Genomic DNA, 25,852 nt, shown 5'->3' with positions numbered 1-25,852 from the left:
AGGCCCTTAATGATGACAGTGAGGAGAGAAACACAGAGCAGCTCTAGTCCCTTAATGATGACAGTGAGGAGAGAAACACAGAGCAGCTCTAGGCCCTTAATGATGACAGTGAGGAGAGAAACACAGAGCAGCTCTAGGCCCTTAATGATGACAGTGAGGAGAGAAACACAGAGCAGCTCTAGTCCCTTAATGATGACAGTGAGGAGAGAAACACAGAGCAGCTCTAGGCCCTTAATGATGACAGTGAGGAGAGAAACACAGAGGAGCTCTAGGCCCTTAATGACGACAGTGAGGAGAGAAACACAGAGCAGCTCTAGTCCCTTAATGATGACAGTGAGGAGAGAAACACAGAGCAGCTCTAGTCCCTTAATGACGACAGTGAGGAGAGAAACACAGAGCAGCTCTAGTCCCTTAATGATGACAGTGAGGAGAGAAACACAGAGCAGCTCTAGTCCCTTAATGACGACAGTGAGGAGAGAAACACAGAGCAGCTCTAGGCCCTTAATGATGACAGTGAGGAGAGAAACACAGAGCAGCTCTAGTCCCTTAATGATGACAGTGAGGAGAGAAACACAGAGCAGCTCTAGGCCCTTAATGATGACAGTGAGGAGAGAAACACAGAGCAGCTCTAGTCCCTTAATGATGACAGTGAGGAGAGAAACACAGAGCAGCTCTAGTCCCTTAATGACGACAGTGAGGAGAGAAACACAGAGCAGCTCTAGGCCCTTAATGATGACAGTGAGGAGAGAAACACAGAGCAGCTCTAGGCCCTTAATGATGACAGTGAGGAGAGAAACACAGAGCAGCTCTAGGCCCTTAATGACGACAGTGAGGAGAGAAACACAGAGCAGCTCTAGGCCCTGAAGACTGATATCTGCTTCATACAGACCTGGGTTCAAACAGTATTTGAAATCTTTCACAAATTCTTATCTATGCTTGATTGAGCTTGCCTGCCCCGCAATAGAACCAATAGAATAGCCACTGAAATATGCAAACCCCGTCCATCTGGCAATCCAGAGAGCCTCAAGCAAACGCTCAAAGATTTTGAATTATTTTGAATAGTATTTGAACCCAGATCTGGTCTAAGCTGAGGTACTGACCCAGGTTAAGGTGATTGGATCTTTCTCCGGTTTCCTACTCTGACTGATGGCTGCTCTCGGGTATTTAGACACACTACAGGGATTAAATGTTCCTCGAGGGGAGGTGATGAAAGTTCCTCCAAGGAGCTACTTAGCGGAGGGCAGGAGGCCGAGGGGCATGTAGGGAGGGAGGGTAAGGGGGAGGGGGAAGGGAGGGGGACAGGTGGAAGGTGGTGGGGGGAGGGAGGGTGACGGTGGAAGAGGTTTTAGTGGGGGAGACGCTGGGTCAAGGGAGGACAGAGGAGGTGGGGGGACGGAGTGAGGGGTTGTAAGTTACATATGGACAGACAGGTGAGAGACTGGGATGGTGGACCGGGGGGGGGGGGGGTACTGCTAGATCACATTTCACCCAGCCAGGACAGAATACACTGCACTGTACTTCTAAATGAGCAGACTAGTTCTTCTGCTGTTGTCAGGAGCCTTGATCAGCAGGGTGCAATGTTACAGAGCCCACTGTTAGAAGGGTAGTGTGTCGACCAGATGTGATTGTCTGTTATAGAATAGAGTCGTGTCAGCTCTCTTCCCTGTCAAAGGCCCTGTTCAGGACAACGTTACAGAAGAGACCCCTGACATGTTGCCAGGTACAGACCAGATGTGATTATAGAATAGGGAGTCGTGTCAGCTCTCCTCCCTGTCAAAGGCCCTGTTCAGGACAACGTTACAGAAGAGACCCCTGACATGTTGCCAGGTGTAGACCAGATGTGATTACAGAATAGGGAGTCGTGTCAGCTCTCCTCGTCACGTCTTTGAGACGTTGTGACTGTTTCACCTTACTGAAGTGAAGACGTTCCGGGGCGAGGACTGTGATATGATAACTGACACGGGTCTTATCTGCAGGTACACTGGCAGGTCCTTATTCCTTAGTATCTGTTGACTGTTGTTTATAGGGAGGGAAAACATCAAACAAGACTTAATCTGAGCATGTCACAAAGTTAAGAAGAAACAACATGAAAAAGATTTCATGCTGTGACATGTTCAATTAGCACAACAAGATGAACTAGAACACAGAGATGACAAATCAATGTTTACTTTACACCCAGCGTTGAAAACACAACAACAACTGTCAGCCAGACACTTCCTGTTCAGTCAGTTCTCTAAGCCTCTTCACAAGTTAAGACAGGTGACATAAAAGGAAATTTTAAAAAAAAAAGTGTTTGGTTGAGATAATTTCCTTATCACATAATCTTTCCAACTATGTTGAAATCTGACAACGTTGTCGTTGATACGTTGGAGTTTGGCACCTTGGGTAATTCCACCTGTAATCATGCTCGGTTTGAAGTGTGTGTGTGTGTGTATGGGTGGAAGAGTGTGTGTGTGTGTGTGTGTGTGTGTGTGTGTGTGTGTGTGTGTGTGTGTGTGTGTGTGTGTGTGTGTGTGTGTGTGTGTGTGTGTGTGTGTGTGTGTGTGTGTGTGTGTGTGTGTGTGTGTGTGTGTGTGTGGTGAGCTCTGGGGACATTGAGAATAGTTAAATGTACAGTAAGCAGAAGACATTTTCTGCAACATGAGTGTCCTGCTACTCTCCTGCATTCTACACCCCCAGTAAAATATCAGTCATTCTATTCAGCACTATTGATCACTCAGTGCAACCTCAAAAGAGAGACATCTAGGTAGAGTCACTATAAATCACCTACTAGTTTCCTCTATGTGTTTATATCCCCATTCCTCATTAGTGTGTGACTTGGTTTACACAGCAGTCAACTGGACATTGAAAAAGCCTGACAGAAGTATCAGAGAGAATCCACAGTTCAATGGAATGTGAGTGAATTTCCAAAAGCACCAAAGAGGAGTGGTTATATTATTTTCTAGAACCCTCTGAGTCATCTTCGTGTATTCCACGGTGGAGGAGAATCTATTCTATCTATAGTCTACTGCAACGATTCTCAACTGGTGGTGTGTCTGAGTAAATTTTTTTATAAATAAATACTCCAGTCTGAATTTAAACGACTTAAACCAGGTAGAAAGTGGGCAGAAATTATAATGAATTTACATTTTTGTATAATTTAATCTTAGAATATATTTTTTCAATATAGAGCTATTAGCACTGCTATTGTGGTGTATATTGTGGTCTCAAACCTGAATTGATTAACATTGTTCATCAACAATATGGGCAAAATGTTGTTATCGACAATGAAAGAGGTGGGAATGTTGTTCCCTTGTCATATAATTACTATATCTACTATCAATAGAGCATTACAAATCATTTTCCAGATTGTATCTTGGTGATTATTTTTCTTGACCTGAATATTCGGTCGCGACTGAAATAACCTGGTTCAGTTTGGGTCCCGAGGCAAAACCAGCAGAGGACCACTGGTCTACCGGAGGCTCTGGTCTGAGGATTTCTCAGCTAGTCACCAGGCATAGAAATGACCACAGCCTTAAGAATAGGGAATTTTATTTAGCAGATGAAGTTAGAATGAATCTAGTTTCATGTGGCAATCCTTCCAAATCTTGTCTCGTTGACTCAGAACGTGAGAATCCTGGGTTTCTGAGGCTAATACATCTAATACATCTAGCAGTGTAACCTACTGTACATATGGAACAAGCTAATGATGTGTAATGCTGCCGCCTAGTGGCTACGATGTGTAAAGGAAATTATGTACTGTTAATTCTGTCAAGTGGCCACAACCACAGGTGCAAGAAATAAAGTATACTGTCACTGCCTTGCAGTCCAAGAAAGAGACGTGAAAGGAAGAACACACTTTATCAACAACAGGAGTTTCATCCAATCAAATGTTATTTGTCACTTGTGCCGAATACAACAGGTGTAGGTAGACCTTATAGTAAAATGCTTACAAGCCCTAAACCAACAATGCAGTCAATGTATGACCTCCCTACAACGCCTGGGCATGCTCCTGATGAGGTGGCGGATGGTCTCCTGAGGGATCTCCTCCCAGACCTGGACTAAAGCATCCGCCAACTCCTGGACAGTCTGTGGTGCAACGTGGCGTTGGTGGATGGAGCGAGACATGATGTCCCAGATGTGCTCAATTGGATTCAGGTCTGGGGAACGGGCGGGCCAGTCCATAGCATCAATGCCTTCCTCTTGCAGGAACTGCTGACACACTCCAGCCACATGAGGTCTAGCATTGTCTTGCATTAGGAGGAACCCAGGGCCAACCGCACCAGCATATGGTCTCACAAGGGGTCTGAGGATCTCATCTCGGTACCTAATGGCAGTCAGGCTACCTCTGGCGAGCACATGGAGGGCTGTGCGGCCCCCCAAAGAAATGCCACCCCACACCATGACTGACCCACCGCCAAATCGGTCATGCTGGAGGATGTTGCAGGCAGCAGAACGTTCTCCACGGCGTCTCCAGACTCTGTCACGTCTGTCACATGTGCTCATGTGCTCAGTGTGAACCTGCTTTCATCTGTGAAGAGCACAGGGCGCCAGTGGCGAATTTGCCAATCTTGGTGTTCTCTGGTAAATGCCAAACGTCCTGCACGGTGTTGGGCTGTAAGCACAACCCCCACCTGTGGACGTCGGGCCCTCATACCACCCTCATGGAGTCTGTTTCTGACCGTTTGAGCAGACACATGCACATTTGTGGCCTGCTGGAGGTCATTTTGCAGGGCTCTGGCAGTGCTCCACCTGCTCCTCCTTGCACAAAGGCGGAGGTAGCGGTCCTGCTGCTGGGTTGTTGCCCTCCTACGGCCTCCTCCACGTCTCCTGATGTACTGGCCTGTCTCCTGGTAGCGCCTCCATGCTCTGGACACTACGCTGACAGACACAGCAAACCTTCTTGCCACAGCTCGCATTGATGTGCCATCCTGGATGAGCTGCACTACCTGAGCCACTTGTGTGGGTTGTAGACTCCGTCTCATGCTACCACTAGAGTGAAAGCACCGCCAGCATTCAAAAGTGACCAAAACATCAGCCAGGAAGCATAGGAACTGAGAAGTGGTCTGTGGTCACCACCTGCAGAACCACTCCTTTATTGGGGGTGTCTTGCTAATTGCCTATATTTTCCACCTTTGGTCTATTCCATTTGCACAACAGCATGTGAAATTTATTGTCAATCAGTGTTGCTTCCTAAGTGGACAGTTTGATTTCACAGAAGTGTGATTGACTTGGAGTTACATTGTGTTGTTTAAGTGTTCCCCTTTATTTTTTTGAGCAGTGTATATACGAAAAAAAACAAGGAAAAACGATGTTTACAAGGGACAAGACAAAAACACACGTCCGACTGCTACACCATCTTGGAAAGTGATATGTTACAACGCCAACCTTTACAACAAACATCCATGACCCACCACCCATCATGTCATCTGATCAGTCCAGCGAAGATACCTAGAATGACATTTTACAAGATGTCAATAGCCTATTTATTTATACGCTCAATTCCTGTAGGCTGTTAGCTAGGCTGTTAGCCTCGTACGAACCATCCTGATCTCGCCAGCTTTCATTCTGTTTCAAATCAAATGTTATTAGTCACATGTGCCGAATACAACAGGTGTAGGTAGACCTTACCGTGAAATGCTTACTTACAAACCCTTAACCAACAATGCAGTTAAGAAAAAATGTGTGAACCGCCACATCAATGAGAATGGGGACGTGCTCGGTCCTCATTTTCCTGTAGTCCACAATCATCTCTTTTGTCTTGATCACGTTGAGGGAGAGGTTGTTATCCTGGCACCACACTGCCAGGTCTCTGACCTCCTCCCTATAGGCTGTCTCATCATTGTTGGTGATCATTTAGGCAGGTTACCTTAGTGTTCTTGGGCACAGGGAGTATGGTGGTCTGCTTGAAACATGTTGGTATTACAGACTCGGTCAGGGACAGGTTGAAAATGTCAGTGAAGACACTTGCCAGTTGGTCAGCGCATGCTCAGAGTACACGTCCTGGTAATCCGTCTGGACCTGCGGCCTTGTGAATGTTGTTTGCTTAGGGCCTTATACAGCTTGTTGAGTGCCGTCTTAGTGCCAGCATCAGTCTGTGGTAGTATGTAGACAGCTACGAGAAATATAGATGAAAAGTCTCTTGGTAAATAGTGTGGTCTACAGCTTATCATGAGATACTCTACCTCAGGCGAGCAAAACCTCATGACTTCCTTAATATTTGATTTCGTGCACCAGCTGTTATTTACAAATAGACACAGACCGCCACCCCTTGTCTTACCGGAGGCAGCTGTTCTGTCTTGCCGATGGACCAAAAACCCAGCCAGCTGTATGTTACCCATGTTGTTGTTCAGCCACAACTCAGTGAAACATAAGATATTACAGTTTTTATTGTCCCGTTGGTAAGATAGTATTAATCAGAGCTCATCCATTTAGTTTTCCAATGATTGCACGTTGGCTAATAGGACTGATGGTAGAGGGGGATTATTCACTCGCCGTCGGATCCTTACCAGGCACGCCGACCTACGTCCCCGATATCTCCGTCTTTTCTTCCTGAGAATGACGGTGATTGGGGCCTTGTTGGGTGTCTGAAGTAAATCCTTTACGTCCGACTCGTTAAAGAAAAAATCTTCTTCCAGTACGAGGTGAGTAATCGCTGTCCTGATATGTAGAAGCTCTTTTCAGTCATTAGAGACGGTGGCAGAAACATTATGTACAAAATAAGTTACAAATAAATTTAAAAAACACACAATAGCACAGTTGGTTAGGAGCCGTAAACAATATGTAAACTAGCGAGATCAGGATTGTTCATACAAGGCTAGTAGGCTGTTGTTTTGTTTATTATCCCATGAAACAGTAGGCCTACATCACTACTGCTAGGCCTATTAGACTAGGCTACACTTGAAAACAAAAGAAAGAAAGGAATGTGGAACCTTATCTGGCAAGACATCTTGGAGATGCTACCACAATGATATACAAATGTGGAATCTTTTCTGGGAACACATCTTGGATATGCTTCCACAATGATATGCAAATGCACGTGGTGCTGCTTACTAACAATGAACTGAAGTACATTTCTCCAACGGCGAGAGAAGTTGACCTTCATTATCCTCAGTCTTGAACCGTTCTAGTGCGGACCCCTAGTCCATTGAAAAGCGACATTGTTTCTTTAAGATTCGACTTTCGGGCCATCAGCGGGTCTGTCTGTTCATTGTTGGAGAGAGAGAGAGAGAGAGAGAGAGAGAGAGAGAAAGAGACAGCGAGTTGAGATTGATATACGGGGGCTGAGGACAAGTCGTGCATAATATCATCGAGCAGCTGGGGTGGAAAAGCAGCACAGAGCCCCGGTATTGAGCACACATCCTACCAGAGACAACATGGGTAAGTCGTCTACATTTGTTATGGTACCTCTAAATGGTTATTAATAGCCAACCAACCACAACCAAACTGTACATTTTCTTTTCTATTCTTTGAATGATGTTGGCATTATAAAATATTATATTATGGCTGGTATGAAAAGTGCTGATAAGTGATTTATTTAATGCTTTCGAGAGGTACAGACTAGCCTACTTTTCAGAAGTGCATTGTCTTTCACTTACAATGTCTTCATTTTTACCAACCCAATGTGTTCTAAGTGCTATTTGTTTTAGGAAAGTAGCAAGTGAATTCATTATAGGCCACTTTGTAACAATTTGAACACTAATGGGCTTCAGTTCCTGTTTCACTTGCTTCTCGGGCCATAAAGGTCTGTGATGTCCATGAGAAGTTGTTTGAGGTCCCTAATAGGTCCGTATTTTTGTTAGTATAGTTCCTCTCTGCAGTTCTCGAGAGGGGACTTTTGAGGCTAGAATGGTGCAAATAGAGAAGTGGAACTGTTTTAAACTAGGTAGAAAACCCCTGCACCTGTTGCTGGGTGACTATGCTATTTCCCTTCCTATGTGTACTGAGAAGTACTGCTATTTCCCTTCCTATGTGTACTGAGAAGTACTGCTATTTTCCTTCCTATGTGTACTGAGAAGTACTGCTATTTCCCTTCCTATGTGTACTGAGAAGTACTGCTATTTTCCTTCCTATGTGTACTGAGAAGTACTGCTATTTTTCTTCCTATGTGTACTGATAAGTACTGCTATTTTTCTTCCTATGTGTATGATAAGTACTGCTATTTTGTCAAAATAACAAAATTGCTTGAACATAGGTGTTGAGACTTGAAAAGTAAAGTGCTGAATATCAAGGCATGTTACTGAAGAGGCTTTTCGGCAGTGTGTTTATAAAAGGCGCTTCATGGTCAATCCTACGTCTGCATTGGCTGTGCAGCGTTTAAGGTGATACGGCCTCTGCAGAAGGCAGGGCATTTATACTTCTTGCGCTTCGCAGAGCAGCGCTGTTGTCAAGGAAGTGAGTTTGTGTTTATACAGGACCTCCCGCTATCACCTACCGTCAACTAATCCTGTCAATGCGGAACTATATGGAGCCATCCGCATTGTTACAAAATTTGAGAGGAGCAAGGTGATGCGTTCCAAAGCTCAATTTGGCTTCTGCGAGCTTCTGATGTCTCCGTAATTGCATCACACCATCCATAAAGAGTCTCCAACCACATTTTCCAATCAACCATAAATTGGCTCTTAGTCTGTGTTCTTTCATTGGCAAACTTTTTAATTGGTTTAAAACTCATTTCCACACTGGAGTGATTATGCAACCTGGAAGACAGCCTGATCACACTTTCCACACACACTTTCCACACACACATACACACACACACACACACACAAAACCCTGGAGTCACCGAGTGTATGGTGCCCCTTCCTGCCATCTGTGCCAACTGTAATAATGGTACCAGCTCCAGCCAGTCTTCCGAGGGAGAGCGTGATCTCCCCCCTGCCTTTCCCCACTTCCACCACGGACTATTGGATATCCCTTTGGCTGTCACAAGCCTCCTTCTGCTCCTATAAACCCCAGTGTGGGTGCTGGAGGTGGCTCTGGCTATTGTTTGCTTGACATTGGTGGCCCTTGTCTTCCCACACTGCACCGGGACAAAGAACATTGTCTCTGCAGTCACACAAGCAGCCTCTCTCTTTCTTAGTCTCTTTCTCTGTCCTCCCTCTTTTCTCCCACTCTCCATGGTGTGAGCGCTGATTGGAGCCAGGGTTAGTGCTGGGTTTGGGACAGACAGATCCTCACATCCTAAGGGCCCATTCACACAGCACATGACTCTGGGGAAGAATGCCCGTAGCTAGCTGACAGACTGAACACTACTGTGCATAGGAAACAGACCAGTCCAAGGCCACAAAGAGTAACTCAGGGATGAGCTATTTTACGACCACAGCTGGACAGTGTAATAATTGTAGCCAGATCCTTACAGTATACAGTTGTTAATCCATCCATTTAGTCACAGTGACGTTATGTTCATTACCACTCCCTTGGTGGTTGCCCTATGCTTCTCTCTCGAGGTAACCCATACGTAACCCTACATTAACCCCTATGTCGTTATGTCCTGTCCTATAGGTTGTTACGACTGCTGTATGAAGTGCCTGGGAGGAGTACCATATTGCTCGCTGGTGGCCACTCTGATGTGTTTCTCAGGGATAGCTCTGTTCTGTGGCTGTGGTCACCAGGCCCTCACTGAGACGGAGAGACTCATCGAGACATACTTCGCCCGTAACCTACAGGACTACATTACCCTGGCCTACCTGTGAGTGGCTCAAAGGCTATTGCTTTATCCCAAACCTACCACAGGGAATACCTGCAACTGATTAGAATAGGGGTGGCCAAGACCTAGGCTTTGTTAAAGCTGGGGTGGAACAAAAAGCTAAATTGTTTTGGCGATCCAGGACCAGGATTGGCCACCACTGGTTTAGATGTCCCCTAAGTCTGCTGTATAAGTACATTGAACTAAACGGCAGACCTACTGTTAATGGTAGACCTCATGTTAGCTGTACACATCATAGACCTACTGTAGTGATGTGTCCTAATACTTTTTTCCCTCCTTCTCCCCTGCTCCTCTTCCTTCTCCCCTGCCCCTCTTCCTTCTCCCCTGCCCCTCTTCCTTCTCCCCTGCCCCTCCTCTTCCTTCACCCCCCTGCCCCTCTTCCTTCACCCCCCTGCCTCTCCTCTTCCTTCACCCCCCTGCCTCTCCTCTTCTTCTCTTCCTACATAGTATCCAGTATTTCCAGTATGTTATCTATGGCTTGGCTTCATTCTTCTTCCTCTACTGCATCGTACTGCTGGCGGAGGGATTCTACACCACCAGCGCCGCCAAGCAGACCTTCGGAGAGTTCAGGAGCACCCTGTGTGGACGCTGTCTTAGTAGCACGGTGAGAGAGTGGGGAAATGGTGGAGGGGAGGTGGTAACAGGCTGGGGTGGAGGGGTGATGGTAAGAGGCTGGGGTGGAGGGGTGATTGTAACTGGGTGTAGGGGTGATGGTAACTGGGTGGAGGGGTGATGGTAACTGGGTGGAAGGGTAATGGTAACATGCTGGGGTGGAGGGGTGATGGTAACTGGGTGGAGGGGTGATGGTAACTGGGTGGAAGGGTAATGGTAACATGCTGGGGTGGAGGGGTGATGGTAACATGCTGGGGTGGAGGGGTGATGGTAACTGGGTGGAGGGGTGATGGTAACTGGGTGGAGGGGTGATGGTAACTGGGTGGAAGGGTAATGGTAACATGCTGGGGTGGAGGGGTGATGGTAACATGCTGGGGTGGAGGGGTGATGGTAACATGCTGGGGTGGAGGGGTGATGGTAACTGGGTGGGGTGGAGGGGTGATGGTAACAGGCTGGGGTGGAGAGGTGATGGTAAGAGGCTGGGGTGGAGGGGTGATGGTAACAGGGTGGAGGGGTAATGGTAACATGCTGGGGTGGAGGGGTGATGGTAACAGGCTGGGGTGGAGAGGTGATGGTAAGAGGCTGGGGTGGAGGGGTGATGGTAACAGGGTGGAGGGGTAATGGTAACATGCTGGGGTGGAGGGGTGATGGTAACTGGGTGGGGTGGAGGGGTGATGGTAACAGGGTGGGGTGGAGGGGTGATGGTAACATGCTGGGGTGGAGGGGTGATGGTAACATGCTGGGGTGGAGGGGTGATGGTAACAGGGTGGGGTGGAGGGGTGATGGTAACAGGGTGGAGGGGTGATGGTAACAGGCTGGGGTGGAGGGGTGATGGTAACAGGGTGGAGGGGTGATGGTAACAGGCTGGGGTGGAGGGGTGATGGTAACTGGGTGGAGGGGTGATGGTAACATGCTGGGGTGGAGGGGTGATGGTAACAGGGTGGAGGGGTGATGGTAACATGCTGGGGTGGAGGGGTGATGGTAACAGGGTGGGGTGGAGGGGTGATGGTAACAGGGTGGGGTGGAGGGGTGATGGTAACAGGGTGGAGGGGTGATGGTAACTGGGTGGAGGGGTGATGGTAACAGGCTGGGGTGGAGGGGTGATGGTAACTGGGTGGAGGGGTGATGGTAACAGGCTGGGGTGGAGGGGTGATGGTAACAGGGTGTGGATGGTGTGGAGGTAAGAAGATGAGGATGGAGGGAAGGCTGGGTGAGGAGGTAGTTGAGAGGATGGCGTGAAGGTATAGTGGGGCTGAGGCTAGTGGGATAGAGGTCAGAGAGTGAGGGTGGAGATGAGAGCTCAACAAAACTCTGAAAGTTGCACTTCCCTGATTCATTTTTGGTCTGTTAAGATTCATAATGCCTAAACATGAATCTCTCTCTTCATCTGCAGTTTATATTGATAACGTACCTTCTGGCGGTGGTGTGGCTGTTGGTGTTTGCCTTCTCTGCCTTGCCTGTCTATTTCTTCTACAACATGGACGCTACCTGCCACACCATCACCGTCCTGACTGAGACCCCAGCTAGCATCAACCAGCTCTGTATCGACGCCAGGCAGTACGGTAAGGAAAGAGAACATCACCTCACTATATCATCTGCTATGTTCATTCATATGGTAACATATCGGTAAGTATTCAGACCCCTTTGACTAATTCCACATTTTGTTACGTTACAGCCTTATTCTAAAATGGATTACATTTTTTGTAAATGTATATAAATAAATAAAAAACATCACATTTACGTAAGTATTCAGACCATCTGCTATGAGACTTGAAATTGAGCTCAGGTGCATCCTGTTTCCATTGTTCATCCTTGAGCTGTTTCTACAACTTGATTGGAGTCCACCTGTGGTAAATTCAAATGATTGGACATGATTTGGAAACGTAAAACACGTGCCTATATAAGGTCCCACAGTTGACAGTGAATGTAAAAGCAAAAACCAAGCCATGAGGTCGAAGGAATTGTCCATAGAGCTCCGAGACAGATCTGGGGAAGGATACCAAAAAATGTCTGCAGCATTGAAGGTTCCCAAGAACACAGTGGCCTCCATCATTCTTAAATGGAAGAAGTTTGAATCCACCAAGACTCTTCGTAGAGCTGGCCGCCCGGCCAAAATGAGCAATCGGGGGAGAAGGGCCTTGGTCAGGGAGGTGACCAAGAACCTGACAGAGCTCCAGAGTTCCTCTGGTGGAGATGGGAGAACCTTCCAGAAGGACAACCATCTCTGCAGCACTCCACCAATCAGGCCTTTATGGTAGAGTGGCCAGATGGAAGCCACTCTTCAGTAAAAGGCAAATGGCAGCCCACTTGGAGTTTGCCAAATGGCACCTAAAGACTCAGACCATGATAAACAAGATTCTCTGGTCTGATGAAACCAAGATTGAACTCTTTGGCCTGAATGCTAAGTGTCACATCTGGAGGAAACCTGGCACCATTCCTACGGTGAACCCTAACCCTACGGTGAAGCATGGTGGTGGTAGGATCGAGGGAAAGATGAACGGCGCAAAGTACAGAGAGATCCTTGATGAAAACCTGCTCCAGAGCGCTCAGGACCTCAGACTGGGGCGAAGGTTCACCTTCCAACAGGACAACGACCCCAATTATACTGCCAAGACAAGGCAGGAGTGGCTTTGGGACAAGACTCAATGTCCTTGAGTGGCCCAGCCAAAGCCTGGACTTGAACCTGATCGAACATCTCTGGAGAGACCTTAAAATAGCTGTGCAGCAATACTCCCTTTCCAACCTGACAGGGCTTGAGAGGATCTGCAGAGAATAATGGGAGAAACTCCCCAAATACAGGTGTGCCAAGCTTGTCGCGTCATACCCAAGAAGACTCAAGCCTGTAATCTCGCTGCCAAAGGTGCTTCAACAAAGTACTGAGTAAAGGGTCTGAATACTTATGTAAATGTGATATTTAAGTTGGAATAAATAAGCAAAAAAATATATATTTTAATCTATTTTAGAATAAGGCTGTAATGTAACAAAATGTGGGAAAAGTCCAGGGTTCTGAATACTTTCTGAATGCACTGTATGATCGCTGTGGGCCTAGTAAAGATTGGTCATACCACGTTTCACATGAATTACCTTTAATGTGGCAGAAACACAACCAGTCATGGTGTTTTCATCTGCTTGTCAAACAATCACTTAACAAAGGCGCTCCTGTAGGCTACCTGTGCACATTAGTTCAGTCAGAAAATAATTCCAGCATCCAAACCCCAACAGTGCTCTGTGCACCCGCAATGTGATGAATGGAAAGAGACAGCAGTTATACAACACCTAGGTGTATTGTAATGACGTTCTAGGATTGTCATTAGGCCTCCACTTGTAGCCTGAATTGATGCATCCACTGTTGTCTGCGAACGCCCGGGTCTTGGCCACTCATCTCCGCCTTGGTAAAAAGTGTTCTCGTCGAACCACAACGCAAATCGCTCATTTTTCACGGCCTATATTTTTCTTGTTAATATACACTGCTCAAAAAAATAAAGGCAACACTTAAACAACACAATGTAACTCCAAGTCAATCACACGTCTGTGAAATCAAACTGTCCACTTAGGAAGCAACACTGATTGACAATAAATTTCACATGCTGTTGTGCAAATGGAATAGACACAAGGTGGAAATTAGAGGCAATTAGCAAGACACCCCCAATAAAGGAGTGGTTCTGCAGGTGGTGACCACAGACCACTTCTCAGTTCCTATGCTTCCTGGCTGATGTTTTGGTCACTTTTGAATGCTGGCGGTGCTTTCACTCTAGTGGTAGCCCTCCATGTGCTCGCCAGAGGTAGCCTGACTGCCATTAGGTACCGAGATGAGATCCTCAGACCCCTTGTGAGACCATATGCTGGTGCGGTTGGCCCTGGGTTCCTCCTAATGCAAGACAATGCTAGACCTCATGTGGCTGGAGTGTGTCAGCAGTTCCTGCAAGAGGAAGGCATTGATGCTATGGACTGGCCCGCCCGTTCCCCAGACCTGAATCCAATTGAGCACATCTGGGACATCATGTCTCGCTCCATCCACCAACGCCACGTTGCACCACAGACTGTCCAGGTGTTGGCGGATGCTTTAGTCCAGGTCTGGGAGGAGATCCCTCAGGAGACCATCCGCCACCTCATCAGGAGCATGCCCAGGCGTTGTAGGGAGGTCATACAGGCACGTGGAGGCCACACACACTACTGAGCCTCATTTTGACTTGTTTTAAGGACATTACATTAAAGTTGGATCAGCCTGTGGTGTGGTTTTCCACTTTAATTTTGAGTGTGACTCCAAATCCAGACCTCCATGGGTTGATAAATTTGATTTCCATTGATCATTTTTGTGTGATTTTGTTGTCAGCACATTCAACTATGTAAAGAAAAAAGTATTTAATAAGAATATTTCATTCATTCAGATCTAGGATGTGTTATTTTAGTGTTCCCTTTATTTTTTTGAGCAGTGTATGTTAATTGTGATAGGCTCACGTTTTACCAGTACGTTGTACCCCCACAATTTCTGGGGCTGGGACACTGTACCTTACCGGACCGTACCTTACCAGACCGTAATGTACCAGAACATACCAGACCTTACCGTACCAGACCGTACCATAGCATACCGTACCTTAACAAACCAGAACATACATACCAGAACATACCGTACCTTACCGTACCAGACCATACTGTACCGTACCTCACCATACCGTACCAGAACACACTGTACCAGACCGGACCGTACCAAAACATACCGTACCAGACCGTACCATACCAGACCGTACCATACCAGACCATACCCTGACATTACCAACTGTGAAAGCAGACATTTTAGAGCAGAGAATCAGATATGTGTATATATTTTTCATCTCTTTCAGGGCTCCTACCATGGAATGCTTTGCCAGGCAAAGCTTGTGGAATGACACTGTCCACTGTCTGCAAAACCAGAGAGGTCAGTAATACAGTCTCTCATGATAGAACGGCAGACATGCTCAAAACAAATCGTCTCTAGAGTCTAGAATGTTAACGGTTCTCTGACATATTTCCAGAATGACACATGATCACTCTGACTCATCTCTGACTCTGATTTGTCCTTTTACAGTTCCGTGTGACCTACGACCTGTTCATCGCTGCGTTTGCCGGGGCTGGCATCACACTCTTGGCTCTGGTGAGTGACCCTGCCTTAATCTCTCAACTGGGAGCAGATTGGCTACAGCTTTACAATAGAGTTGTGTCTTATGTGACGTAGTCAGTGTAGGTGTTCAGGAATGCCAGAACGTCAGGCCTCCGTGGCTGATAAGTCTCACTGTAGCTCTCTGTTCTTTCACTTTGAGTTCTCAGCTAATTCTGATGATAGAAATACCCTAATGATGTCATAACGTCTGGTACTTTTCCTGCTGGGAAGATCCCATAGTTACATTACCATGTCAGTACACTGTTAATGTAGATCAGAATTATACTGAGATTGTCATGGACCTTGATGGACATAGTAGGTGCATGAAATGGGGCTTGAAATTCTGTCTTATCTGTCTCTTTTTGGTCTATGCTCTTTCTTACCCTCTCTCTCTCTCTCTCTCTCTCTAGCTCACCTACATGGTGTCCACCACCTATAACTTTGCGGTGCTGCGGTACCTGGGGAGAAAGGGCATAGGCACGCGCTGTTAAGACTCTCCACTTCCTCCCTCCTGTCTCTCCATCCGACACAGAGACACCCAGAGAGGACACTATGACTCCCTAACACCCCTCTGCCTATCCTCAACACCACCGGTGGAGTTGATTCTTTGAACTTGAGTGATTGATTCCTAGAACGATTCCTATTCTTTCCATTTTTCCCTTCACGACCCACCAACCTTTCCATGGACTGTGTGTTCGTAGCACCATGGGTGGTTTGGTGGAAACCCAGACGTATACTACCTTAGTCTACTGCTTTGTTACACTGCTCTTCTCATGTTATATTTACTTTGCTCTGAAGCTGTCTTCTTCACGTTAGAAGTTTTCTGTATTTTTGTTATTCTCCATGTGTATTTTATCATGGGTTTGTAAAGATTGATGTAATGTTCCTCATATACTGCGATTAGTGTGCCTGACGTATACACCATGTTTTCCTCACTTTTTAAAACGTAAATCACATGTAAAACCTACCTAGTAACATAACAAAGATCATTTTATTTGACAAAAGTATTCAATTATAAATGTCCCACTGACTCTCATGGTTAGGGACTACTTGGTTATGGACTACTTGCCTACTTTAGGCTTTGGGATTATTATCGGTTACCATGGGTACCATCCCTCACATCTGGTTGCCATGGTACCAGACATGTGTGCGTTTGCAGTTCTTCTCTCTGACCTCAGGGCCTTTTCTCACGGGAGGCAGAAAGGCCTCAACAATGGAGGCCACACCCCTTAGGACTTCTTAGAAAACTAACCAATCAGAGGGGGTTCCTAGGGTCCACCTGCCCCGGCTCCCGGGTAGGGAGTGGAATCGAGGTTTGTGTGAGAAGGCCCCTTTGTTACTATAGGGACCTTGGTCTATGGCAAGGGTCAGATTGCATGTCATAGGAAGAGGGTCTCATGACAAAGACAGGAGAAAGGCTGAAGGCTTCTCTCAAAGGCCTGAATACAACCCTTCTGTGACGGACCCACTGCTGCACGACACCCCATCTGTTGGAGGTGATGGACCCTGTGAAGGGACTTGGAAAGAAAAGGGTTAACATTTGTTTGAATGAAGGGATATCTCTGAGAAAAGGGACAACATTTTTTGTGAGTTTGTGCCATAGATTTCTGGTTGGTACAGATCAATAGGAGAAGTCTTTAATATCTCTGATTTTAATGTTGAGATAGTAATGTTGTTACAGGTGCTTATTTTGATTTTTTTTAGCAACCTTCATGTTATTTAGAAGTTTAAAACATCCCTGAAGATGCTTGACACTGTATGGCACTGCATTGAGGTGATATTATCATTGCGCCCCCTTCTGGCAGTATATGTGGTAACGTTCGCAAGGGATGAGGGTCTGTTATAGAGGCAAAACAATGCAGTTTTTATATAGTTTTGTCTCTGTAGCTGTCTAGAAAATATTAGTAGTTATTGTATAACACCCTAGTACTTACTGTAGGTAAATGTACTAATCTTAACGACAATTCACACTTTGTTTAATCTCTTGCTAACAAAATATCTTGTAACATACTGTGAGTATAGGTTATCCAATTGGGTGGAAGCTTTATCCAACAGCTCAGGTTGGTTTTGTGAACTGACGGCTGGCTGTTTGTCTGTTTTTTTTGTTGCTTTGTGTTTTATGATATGTTGGTTTGGCAATAAAAGATGGTCTGTCCTTTTTTAAAGAAATTGTTCTCTCTGTTTCCGTCACGACCGGATATTGAACCCATGACGTCCGTGCTACTCCAGAAGGTTTGGCTACTACTGTCGGAACCCAGAACCAAACCTTGTGTGCACTGGCCAGCTAGTCAACGTGGCATTTAGTTATTCACATTTATGTGAAGTCTGCCACGGGAAACTAGGCCGCTCATCTCACAAGCATAGCTCACTGAACCAACTGTTACCTCTCAATATCAGTCAATGTTTTGTGTGAGAACCTATGCCATGCTGTTGTTGATTGACTTGGTGTTATAGTAAGCCATGTGCTCCTGGGACTGGGGGTGTGTTCTGTTTCTCTCCTCTCTTCTCTATACAGATACCCTCTGCTGCCTCCACCTGGCAGTCAGACTACAAAAACCCTCTGCTGCCTCCACCTGGCAGTCAAACTACAAAAACCCTCTGCTGCCTCCACCTGGCAGTCAGACTACAGAAACTCTCTGCTGCCTCCACCTGGCAGTCAGACTAAAAAAACCCTCTGCTGCCTCCACCTGGCAGTCAGACTACAAAAACCCTCTGCTGCCTCCACCTGGCAGTCAGACTACAGAAACTCTCTGCTCCCTCCAGCTGGCAGTCAGACTACAGAAACTCTCTGCTGCCTCAACCTGGCAGTCAGACTACAAAAACCCTCTGCTGCCTCCACCTGGCAGTCAGACTACAGAAACTCTCTGCTCCCTCCAGCTGGCAGTCAGACTACAGAAACTCTGCTGCCTCCACCTGGCAGTCAGACTACAGAAACTCTCTGCTCCCTCCAGCTGGCAGTCAGACTACAGAAACTCTGCTGCCTCCACCTGGCAGTCAGACTACAGAAACTCTGCTCCCTCCTCCTGGCAGTCAGACTACAGAAACTCTGCTCCCTCCTCCTGGCAGTCAGACTACAGAAACTCTGCCCCCTCCTCCTGGCAGTCAGACTACAGAAACTCTCTGCTCCCTCCTCCTGGCAGTCAGACTACAGAAACTCTGCCCCCTCCTCCTGGCAGTCAGACTACAGAAACTCTGCTCCCTCCTCCTGGCAGTCAGACTACAGAAACTCTGCCCCCTCCTCCTGGCAGTCAGACTACAGAGACTCTGCTCCCTCCTCCTGGCAGTCAGACTACAGAGACTCTGCTCCCTCCTCCTGGCAGTCAGACTACAGAAACTCTGCTCCCTCCTCCTGGCAGTCAGACTACAGAAACTCTGCCCCCTCCTCCTGGCAGTCAGACTACAGAGACTCTGCTCCCTCCTCCTGGCAGTCAGACTACAGAGACTCTGCTCCCTCCTCCTGGCAGTCAGACTACAGAAATTCTCTGCTGCCTCCAGCTGGCAGTCAGACCGGTGGACGAGGAGGGAGAAGGAGAGGAAGAGCTACGAGCTCCACAGAAGACTCCAGGACAGTTGAGGGACAATGTGCTCCCTTTACGCACCCCACATCATATGTGATAGTCTACCTCCTGACTGACCCCCTCATTCCTCCATGGTAACCCCCTGAGAAGGATCAGTTGGAGCTGACTCCCTAAACGTGAAGAGACAGTTTCCCAGACCCAGATTAAGCCTAATCCTGGATTGAATAGCACTTTCAGTGGAGAATATCCACTGCGCTTGGTAAATGACTTGTACACAGTGGGAGCGTGTTGGGTAGGAGTCGGGCTTCTTCTTAAAGAACAACCACATACAAGTCAGTTCCTGTATTTGGTATGTTTGGTTTTATTGTCGTACAGTATTGGATAGTATTCACACCTACATCAATCTGACTGCATCCCATATGGCACCCTATACCCTATATAGTGCCTTCATTTTGACCTGGGGCCATAGGGCTGATTCCCTATATAGTGCCTTCATTTTGACCAGGGGCCGTGGGCCAATCCCCTATATTTATATACATCTTTTTTTATTTTATCTTTATTTAACTAGGCAAGTTAGTTAAGAACAAATTCTTATTTTCAATGACGGCCTAGGAACAGTGGGTTAACTGCCTTGTTCAGGGGCCGATTCCCTATACGATGGGGCCGATTCCCTATATAGTGGGGCCGATTCCCTATATAGTGGGGCCGATTCTCTATATAGTGGGGCAAGGAAGCCGATTCTCTATATAGTGGGGCCAGGAGACCGATTCTCTATATAGTGGGGCCATGAGGCCAATTCCCTATGTAGTGGGACCGATTCCCTGTATAGTGGGACCGATTCCCTGTATAGTGGGGCCAGGAGGCCGATTCTCTATATAGTGGGAACAGGAGACCGATTCTCTATATAGTGGGAACAGGAGGCCGATTCTCTATATGGTGGGAACAGGAGGCCGATTCTCTATATAGTGGGAACAGGAGGCCGATTCTCTATATAGTGGGAACAGGAGGCCGATTCTCTATATGGTGGGAACAGGAGGCCGATTCCCTTTATGGTGGGAACAGGAGGCCGATTCTCTATATAGTGGGAACAGGAGGCCGATTCTCTATATAGTGGGAACAGGAGGCCGATTCTCTATATGGTGGGAACAGGAGGCCGATTCTCTATATGGTGGGAACAGGAGACCGATTCTCTATATGGTGGGAACAGGAGGCCGATTCTCTATATGGTGGGAACAGGAGGCCGATTCCCTTTATGGTGGGAACAGGAGGCCGATTCTCTATATAGTGGGAACAGGAGGCCGATTCTCTATATAGTGGGAACAGGAGGCCGATTCCCTTTATGGTGGGAACAGGAGGCCGATTCTCTATATGGTGGGAACAGGAGGCCGATTCTCTATATAGTGGGAACAGGAGGCCGATTCCCTGTATAGTGGGGCAAGGAGGCCGATTCCCTGTATAGTGGGAACAGGAGGCCGATTCCCTGTATAGTGGGGCCAGGAGGCCGATTCTCTATATGGTGGGAACAGGAGGCCGATTCCCTTTATGGTGGGAACAGGAGGCCGATTCTCTATATAGTGGGAACAGGAGGCCGATTCCCTTTATGGTGGGAACAGGAGGCCGATTCTCTATATGGTGGGAACAGGAGGCCGATTCCCTATATGGTGGGAACAGGAGGCCGATTCTCTATATGGTGGGAACAGGAGGCCGATTCTCTATATGGTGGTAACAGGAGGCCGATTCTCTGTATAGTGGGGCCAGGAGGCCGATTCTCTATATAGTGGGGCAAGGAGGCCGATTCCCTGTATAGTGGGGCCAGGAGGCCGATTCCCTGTATAGTGGGGCCAGGAGGCCGATTCCCTGTATAGTGGGGCCAGGAGGCCGATTCTCTATATAGTGGGGCCAGGAGGCCAATTCCCTGTATAGTGGGGCCAGGAGGCCAATTCCCTGTATACAGTGATCCCTCGCCACTTCGCGGTTCACTTATCGCGGATTCGCTATTTCGCGGATTTTCATAATGCATTTTTTTTTTTTTTTTGGTGCATTGTGCTCTGCATTCTGATTCGCTAAAAACTCACTCCCGCTTCTTGTATCAAAACATGCTACGAATTGTGCTATCATTTTGTCGTCTCGTGCAGTTATGTGTACGTACATAAAACAGCTTGGCAAATTTACATTAAGTTGGCCAGGAAGGAAGGAAGGACTAACGCTTGGTCGCTTAGCAACCATGGTGCGAATGGCCACTGAACTTAAGCGAGTAGCTGAGGAATGGGACCCTTTGATGAGCCGTTCATTACAGTTCTCCAACGTAATCGATGGTGGCATGTCGGTGTACAAGGATCTTTTTGCAAAGAAGAAAAAAGAGCGACAACAGCTGCCTATCACTATGTTCTTCTCCCGAACAAACACACCTGCACCGCGGGCTTCAGAAGAAGAGAACACTGCAGAGCGCAGTCAGGATGCAGCGGCCCAGTCTGAAGAGCAGTGAAACGGCCTACACGTGAGTCACTGTATTTGTATACATGTAATAGTTGCTAATTGTAAAAAAAAAAAAAGTTTTCTATTTCGCGGATTTCACTTATCGCGGGTCATTTTCGGAACGTAACCCCCGCGATAAACGAGGGATTACTGTAGTGGGAACAGGAGGCCGATTCTCTGTATAGTGGGGCCAGGAGGCCGATTCTCTATATAGTGGGGCAAGGAGGCCGATTCCCTGTATAGTGGGGCCAGGAGGCCGATTCCCTGTATAGTGGGGCCAGGAGGCCGATTCCCTGTATAGTGGGGCCAGGAGGCCGATTCTCTATATAGTGGGGCCAGGAGGCCAATTCCCTGTATAGTGGGGCCAGGAGGCCGATTCTCTGTATAGTGGGAACAGGAGGCCGATTCTCTGTATAGTGGGGCCAGGAGGCCGATTCCCTGTATAGTGGGGCCAGGAGGCCGATTCCCTGTATAGTGGGGCCAGGAGGCAGATTCTCTATATAATGGGGCCAGGAGGCCGATTCCCTGTATAGTGGGGCCAGGAGGCCGATTCCCTGTATAGTGGGAACAGGAGGCCGATTCCCTGTATAGTGGGGCAAGGAGGCCGATTCCCTGTATAGTGGGGCCAGGAGGCCGATTCCCTGTATAGTGGGGCCAGGAGGCCGATTCCCTGTATAGTGGGAACAGGAGGCCGATTCCCTGTATAGTGGGGCCAGGAGGCCGATTCTCTGTATAGTGGGAACAGGAGGCCGATTCTCTGTATAGTGGGGCCAGGAGGCCGATTCCCTGTATAGTGGGGCCAGGAGGCCGATTCCCTGTATAGTGGGAACAGGAGGCCGATTCCCTGTATAGTGGGGCCAGGAGGCCGATTCCCTGTATAGTGGGGCAAGGAGGCCGATTCCCTGTATAGTGGGGCCAGGAGGCCGATTCCCTGTATAGTGGGGCCAGGAGGCCGATTCCCTGTATAGTGGGGCCAGGAGGCCGATTCCCTGTATAGTGGGGCCAGGAGGCCGATTCCCTATATAGTGGGGCCAGGAGGCCGATTACCTGTATAGTGGGGCCGGGAGGCCGATTCTCTATATAGTGGGAACAGGAGGCCGATTCTCTATATGGTGGGAACAGGAGGCCGATTCCCTATATAGTGGGGCCAGGAGGCCGATTCCCTGTATAGTGGGGCCAGGAGGCCGATTCCCTGTATAGTGGGGCCGGGAGGCCGATTCTCTATATGGTGGGAACAGGAGGCCGATTCCCTTTATGGTGGGAACAGGAGGCCGATTCTCTATATAGTGGGAACAGGAGGCCGATTCCCTGTATAGTGGGAACAGGAGGCCGATTCTCTGTATAGTGGGGCCAGGAGGCCGATTCCCTGTATAGTGGGAACAGGGGGCTCTGGTCAAAAGTAGTGCACTATGTATTGTATTAATCGGGGGCCATTTGGGAAGCAGCTCTGTAAAGGGACAGTCTTAACCTCCATAGGGGCAACGAGGGGAAGAGTTGCCCAGCTCTGTAAAGGGACAGTCTTAACCTCCATAGGGGTAACGAGGGGAAGAGTGGCCCAGCTCTGTAAAGGGACAGTCTTAACCTCCATAGGGGCAACGAGGGGAAGAGTTGCCCAGCTCTGTAAAGGGACAGTCTTAACCTCCATAGGGGCAACGAGGGGAAGAGTGGCCCAGCTCTGTAAAGGGACAGTCTTAACCTCCATAGGGGCAACGAGGGGAAGAGTGGCCCAGCTCTGTAAAGGGACAGTCTTAACCTCCATAGGGGCAACGAGGGGAAGAGTGGTTTTAAGGAAGTTTTGATATTGGATTTGCAACAAGCAATCAACAGATATACAGTTATATTCCTACATCACAACTGTATGATAGTTCTACATTTCTTACTCAGCTCAAAGCAGACTAAACACTTGGGTGGAGTTTAAATGATTTCAGTCAGTTGGTACACTATTGAGGATTGAAACGATGCTACAGTATTACTTCAGGAATTAAAATGCCATCTACAATGTACATTAACCATGTCTTTGTGCACCGTGTGTCAAGCCCAAAGGAAACAGAGTACATTGAAAAACAAAAACAGGGTCATCAGCATTGGTTAGTGGGGGTGAGACAAGACGGGTGAGACAAGACGGATGAGACAAGACGGATGAGACAAGACGGGTAAGACAAGACGGATGAGACAAGACGGGTGAGACAAGACGGGTGAGACAAGACGGGTGAGACAAGACGGTGAGGAGACAAGACGGGTGAGACAAGACGGGTGAGACAAGACGGGTGAGACAAGACGGGTGAGACAAGACGGTGAGGAGACAAGACGGGTGAGACAAGACGGGTGAGACAAGACGGGTGAGACAAGACGGGTGAGACAAGACGGATGAGACAAGACGGGTAAGACAAGACGGATGAGACAAGACGGGTGAGACAAGACGGTGAGGAGACAAGACGGGTGAGACAAGACGGATGAGACAAGACGGGTGAGACAAGACGGGTGAGACAAGACGGGTGAGACAAGACGGATGAGACAAGACGGATGAGACAAGACGGGTGAGACAAGACGGTGAGGAGACAAGACGGGTGAGACAAGACGGATGAGACAAGACGGGTGAGACAAGACGGGTGAGACAAGACGGGTGAGACAAGACGGATGAGACAAGACGGATGAGACAAGACGGGTGAGACAAGACGGGTGAGACAAGACGGTGAGGAGACAAGACGGTGAGGAGACAAGACGGGTGAGACAAGACGGGTGAGACAAGACGGGTGTGACAAGATGGGTGAGACAAGACGGTGAGGAGACAAGACGGATGAGACAAGACGGATGAGACAAGACGGGTGAGACAAGACGGGTGAGACAAGACGGGTGAGACAAGACGGGTGAGACAAGACGGGTGAGACAAGACGGGTGAGACAAGACGGGTGAGACAAGACGGGTGAGACAAGACGGTGAGGAGACAAGACGGTGAGGAGACAAGATGGGTGAGACAAGACGGGTGAGACAAGACAGGTGAGACAAGACGGGTGAGACAAGACAGGTGAGACAAGACGGGTGAGACAAGACGGTGAGGAGACAAGACGGGTGAGACAAGACGGGTGAGACAAGACAGGTGAGACAAGACGGGTGAGACAAGACAGGTGAGACAAGACGGATGAGACAAGACGGGTGAGACAAGACGGTGAGGAGACAAGATGGGTGAGACAAGACGGGTGAGACAAGAACTGTATGTTAAACAGAGTATGAAAGATTTAACACATTCTCAGTAATATAGTTTACCTAGCAGTAGAATGTGACGTCTGACTTTAACCACCTCTTTTTCCTTTGGGTAAAAATAGATCACATGTATAGTTAACTGTTAAAACAAGACATTCACATGTCTGTTAATACTTCTCGTTTGTTACGTACCATGACCTGGAACATTAGAAATTGTTATTTTGTTAAACTGTTTTCCCTAAATATAACAGGCGGAGTCAAAATCAACACCTTCAATAGATACAGATGTAACATGAGAACAGAGTCAACATAACACGCTGAACGGCTGGCTCTTTCACAGTGGACCCTTCTGCTGTACCAGACAGTCATTTCACTTTCACAGTGGACCCTTCTGCTGTACCAGACAGTCATTTAACTTTCACAGTGGACCCTTCTGCTGTACCAGACAGTCATTTAACTTTCACAGTGGACCCTTCTGCTGTACCAGACAGTCATTTAACTTTCACAGTGGACCCTTCTGCTGTACCAGACAGTCATTTAACTTTCACAGTGGACCCTTCTGCTGTACCAGACAGTCATTTAACTTTCACAGTGGACCCTTCTGCTGTACCAGACAGTCATTTAACTTTCACAGTGGACCCTTCTGCTGTACCAGACAGTCATTTAACTTTCACAGTGGACCCTTCTGCTGTACCAGACAGTCATTTAACTTTCACAGTGGACCCTTCTGCTGTACCAGACAGTCATTTAACTTTCACAGTGGACCCTTCTGCTGTACCAGACAGTCATTTAACTTTCACAGTGGACCCTTCTGCTGTACCAGACAGTCATTTAACTTTCACAGTGGACCCTTCTGCTGTACCAGACAGTCATTTAACTTTCACAGTGGACCCTTCTGCTGTACCAGACAGTCATTTAACTTTCACAGTGGACCCTTCTGCTGTACCAGACAGTCATTTAACTTTCACAGTGGACCCTTCTGCTGTACCAGACAGTCATTTAACTTTCACAGTGGACCCTTCTGCTGTACCAGACAGTCATTTAACTTTCACAGTGGACCCTTCTGCTGTACCAGACAGTCATTTAACTTTCACAGTGGACCCTTCTGCTGTACCAGACAGTCATTTAACTTTCACAGTGGACCCTTCTGCTGTACCAGACAGTCATTTAACTTTCACAGTGGACCCTTCTGCTGTACCAGACAGTCATTTAACTTTCACAGTG

The 25,852-nt window shown here is 47.7% G+C and overlaps 1 protein-coding gene across 2 annotated transcripts; it reads left to right on the top strand.

Moving 5' to 3' along the window:
• Nucleotides 1-7,229: 7,229 nt before the first annotated feature.
• Nucleotides 7,230-17,603, top strand: LOC139581706 (myelin proteolipid protein-like). Of its 2 annotated transcripts, XM_071411751.1 has the most exons (7): nt 7,230-7,359; nt 9,481-9,667; nt 10,133-10,289; nt 11,691-11,859; nt 15,139-15,212; nt 15,363-15,428; nt 15,845-17,603. In XM_071411751.1, exons 1-7 carry the CDS (start codon nt 7,356-7,358, stop codon nt 15,923-15,925), a joined length of 738 nt encoding a protein of 245 aa, XP_071267852.1. In that variant the 5' UTR covers nt 7,230-7,355; the 3' UTR covers nt 15,926-17,603. The 2 variants fall into 2 exon arrangements, with proteins under 2 accessions (XP_071267852.1, XP_071267851.1); XM_071411750.1 differs by lacking the exon at nt 7,230-7,359 and having other exon boundaries at nt 9,450-9,667.
• The last annotated feature ends 8,249 nt before the right edge of the window (nt 17,604-25,852 follow it).

This window comes from Salvelinus alpinus, chromosome 7, assembly GCF_045679555.1.
Source record: "Salvelinus alpinus chromosome 7, SLU_Salpinus.1, whole genome shotgun sequence".
Classification (NCBI taxonomy): Eukaryota; Metazoa; Chordata; class Actinopteri; order Salmoniformes; family Salmonidae; genus Salvelinus; species Salvelinus alpinus.
The sequence above is the reverse complement of the archived record's forward strand: the minus strand, read 5'-3'. Positions and strand labels throughout refer to the sequence as shown.

Coding starts and splice junctions, on each gene's coding strand:
- LOC139581706 (XM_071411750.1), top strand. CDS start 9,465: ATGTCCTGTCCTATAGGTTGTTACGACTGCTGTATGAAGTGCCTGGGA. Junction 11,860..15,138: donor TATCGACGCCAGGCAGTACG/GTAAGGAAAGAG, acceptor CATCTCTTTCAG/GGCTCCTACCATGGAATGCT. Junction 15,429..15,844: donor GCATCACACTCTTGGCTCTG/GTGAGTGACCCT, acceptor CTCTCTCTCTAG/CTCACCTACATGGTGTCCAC.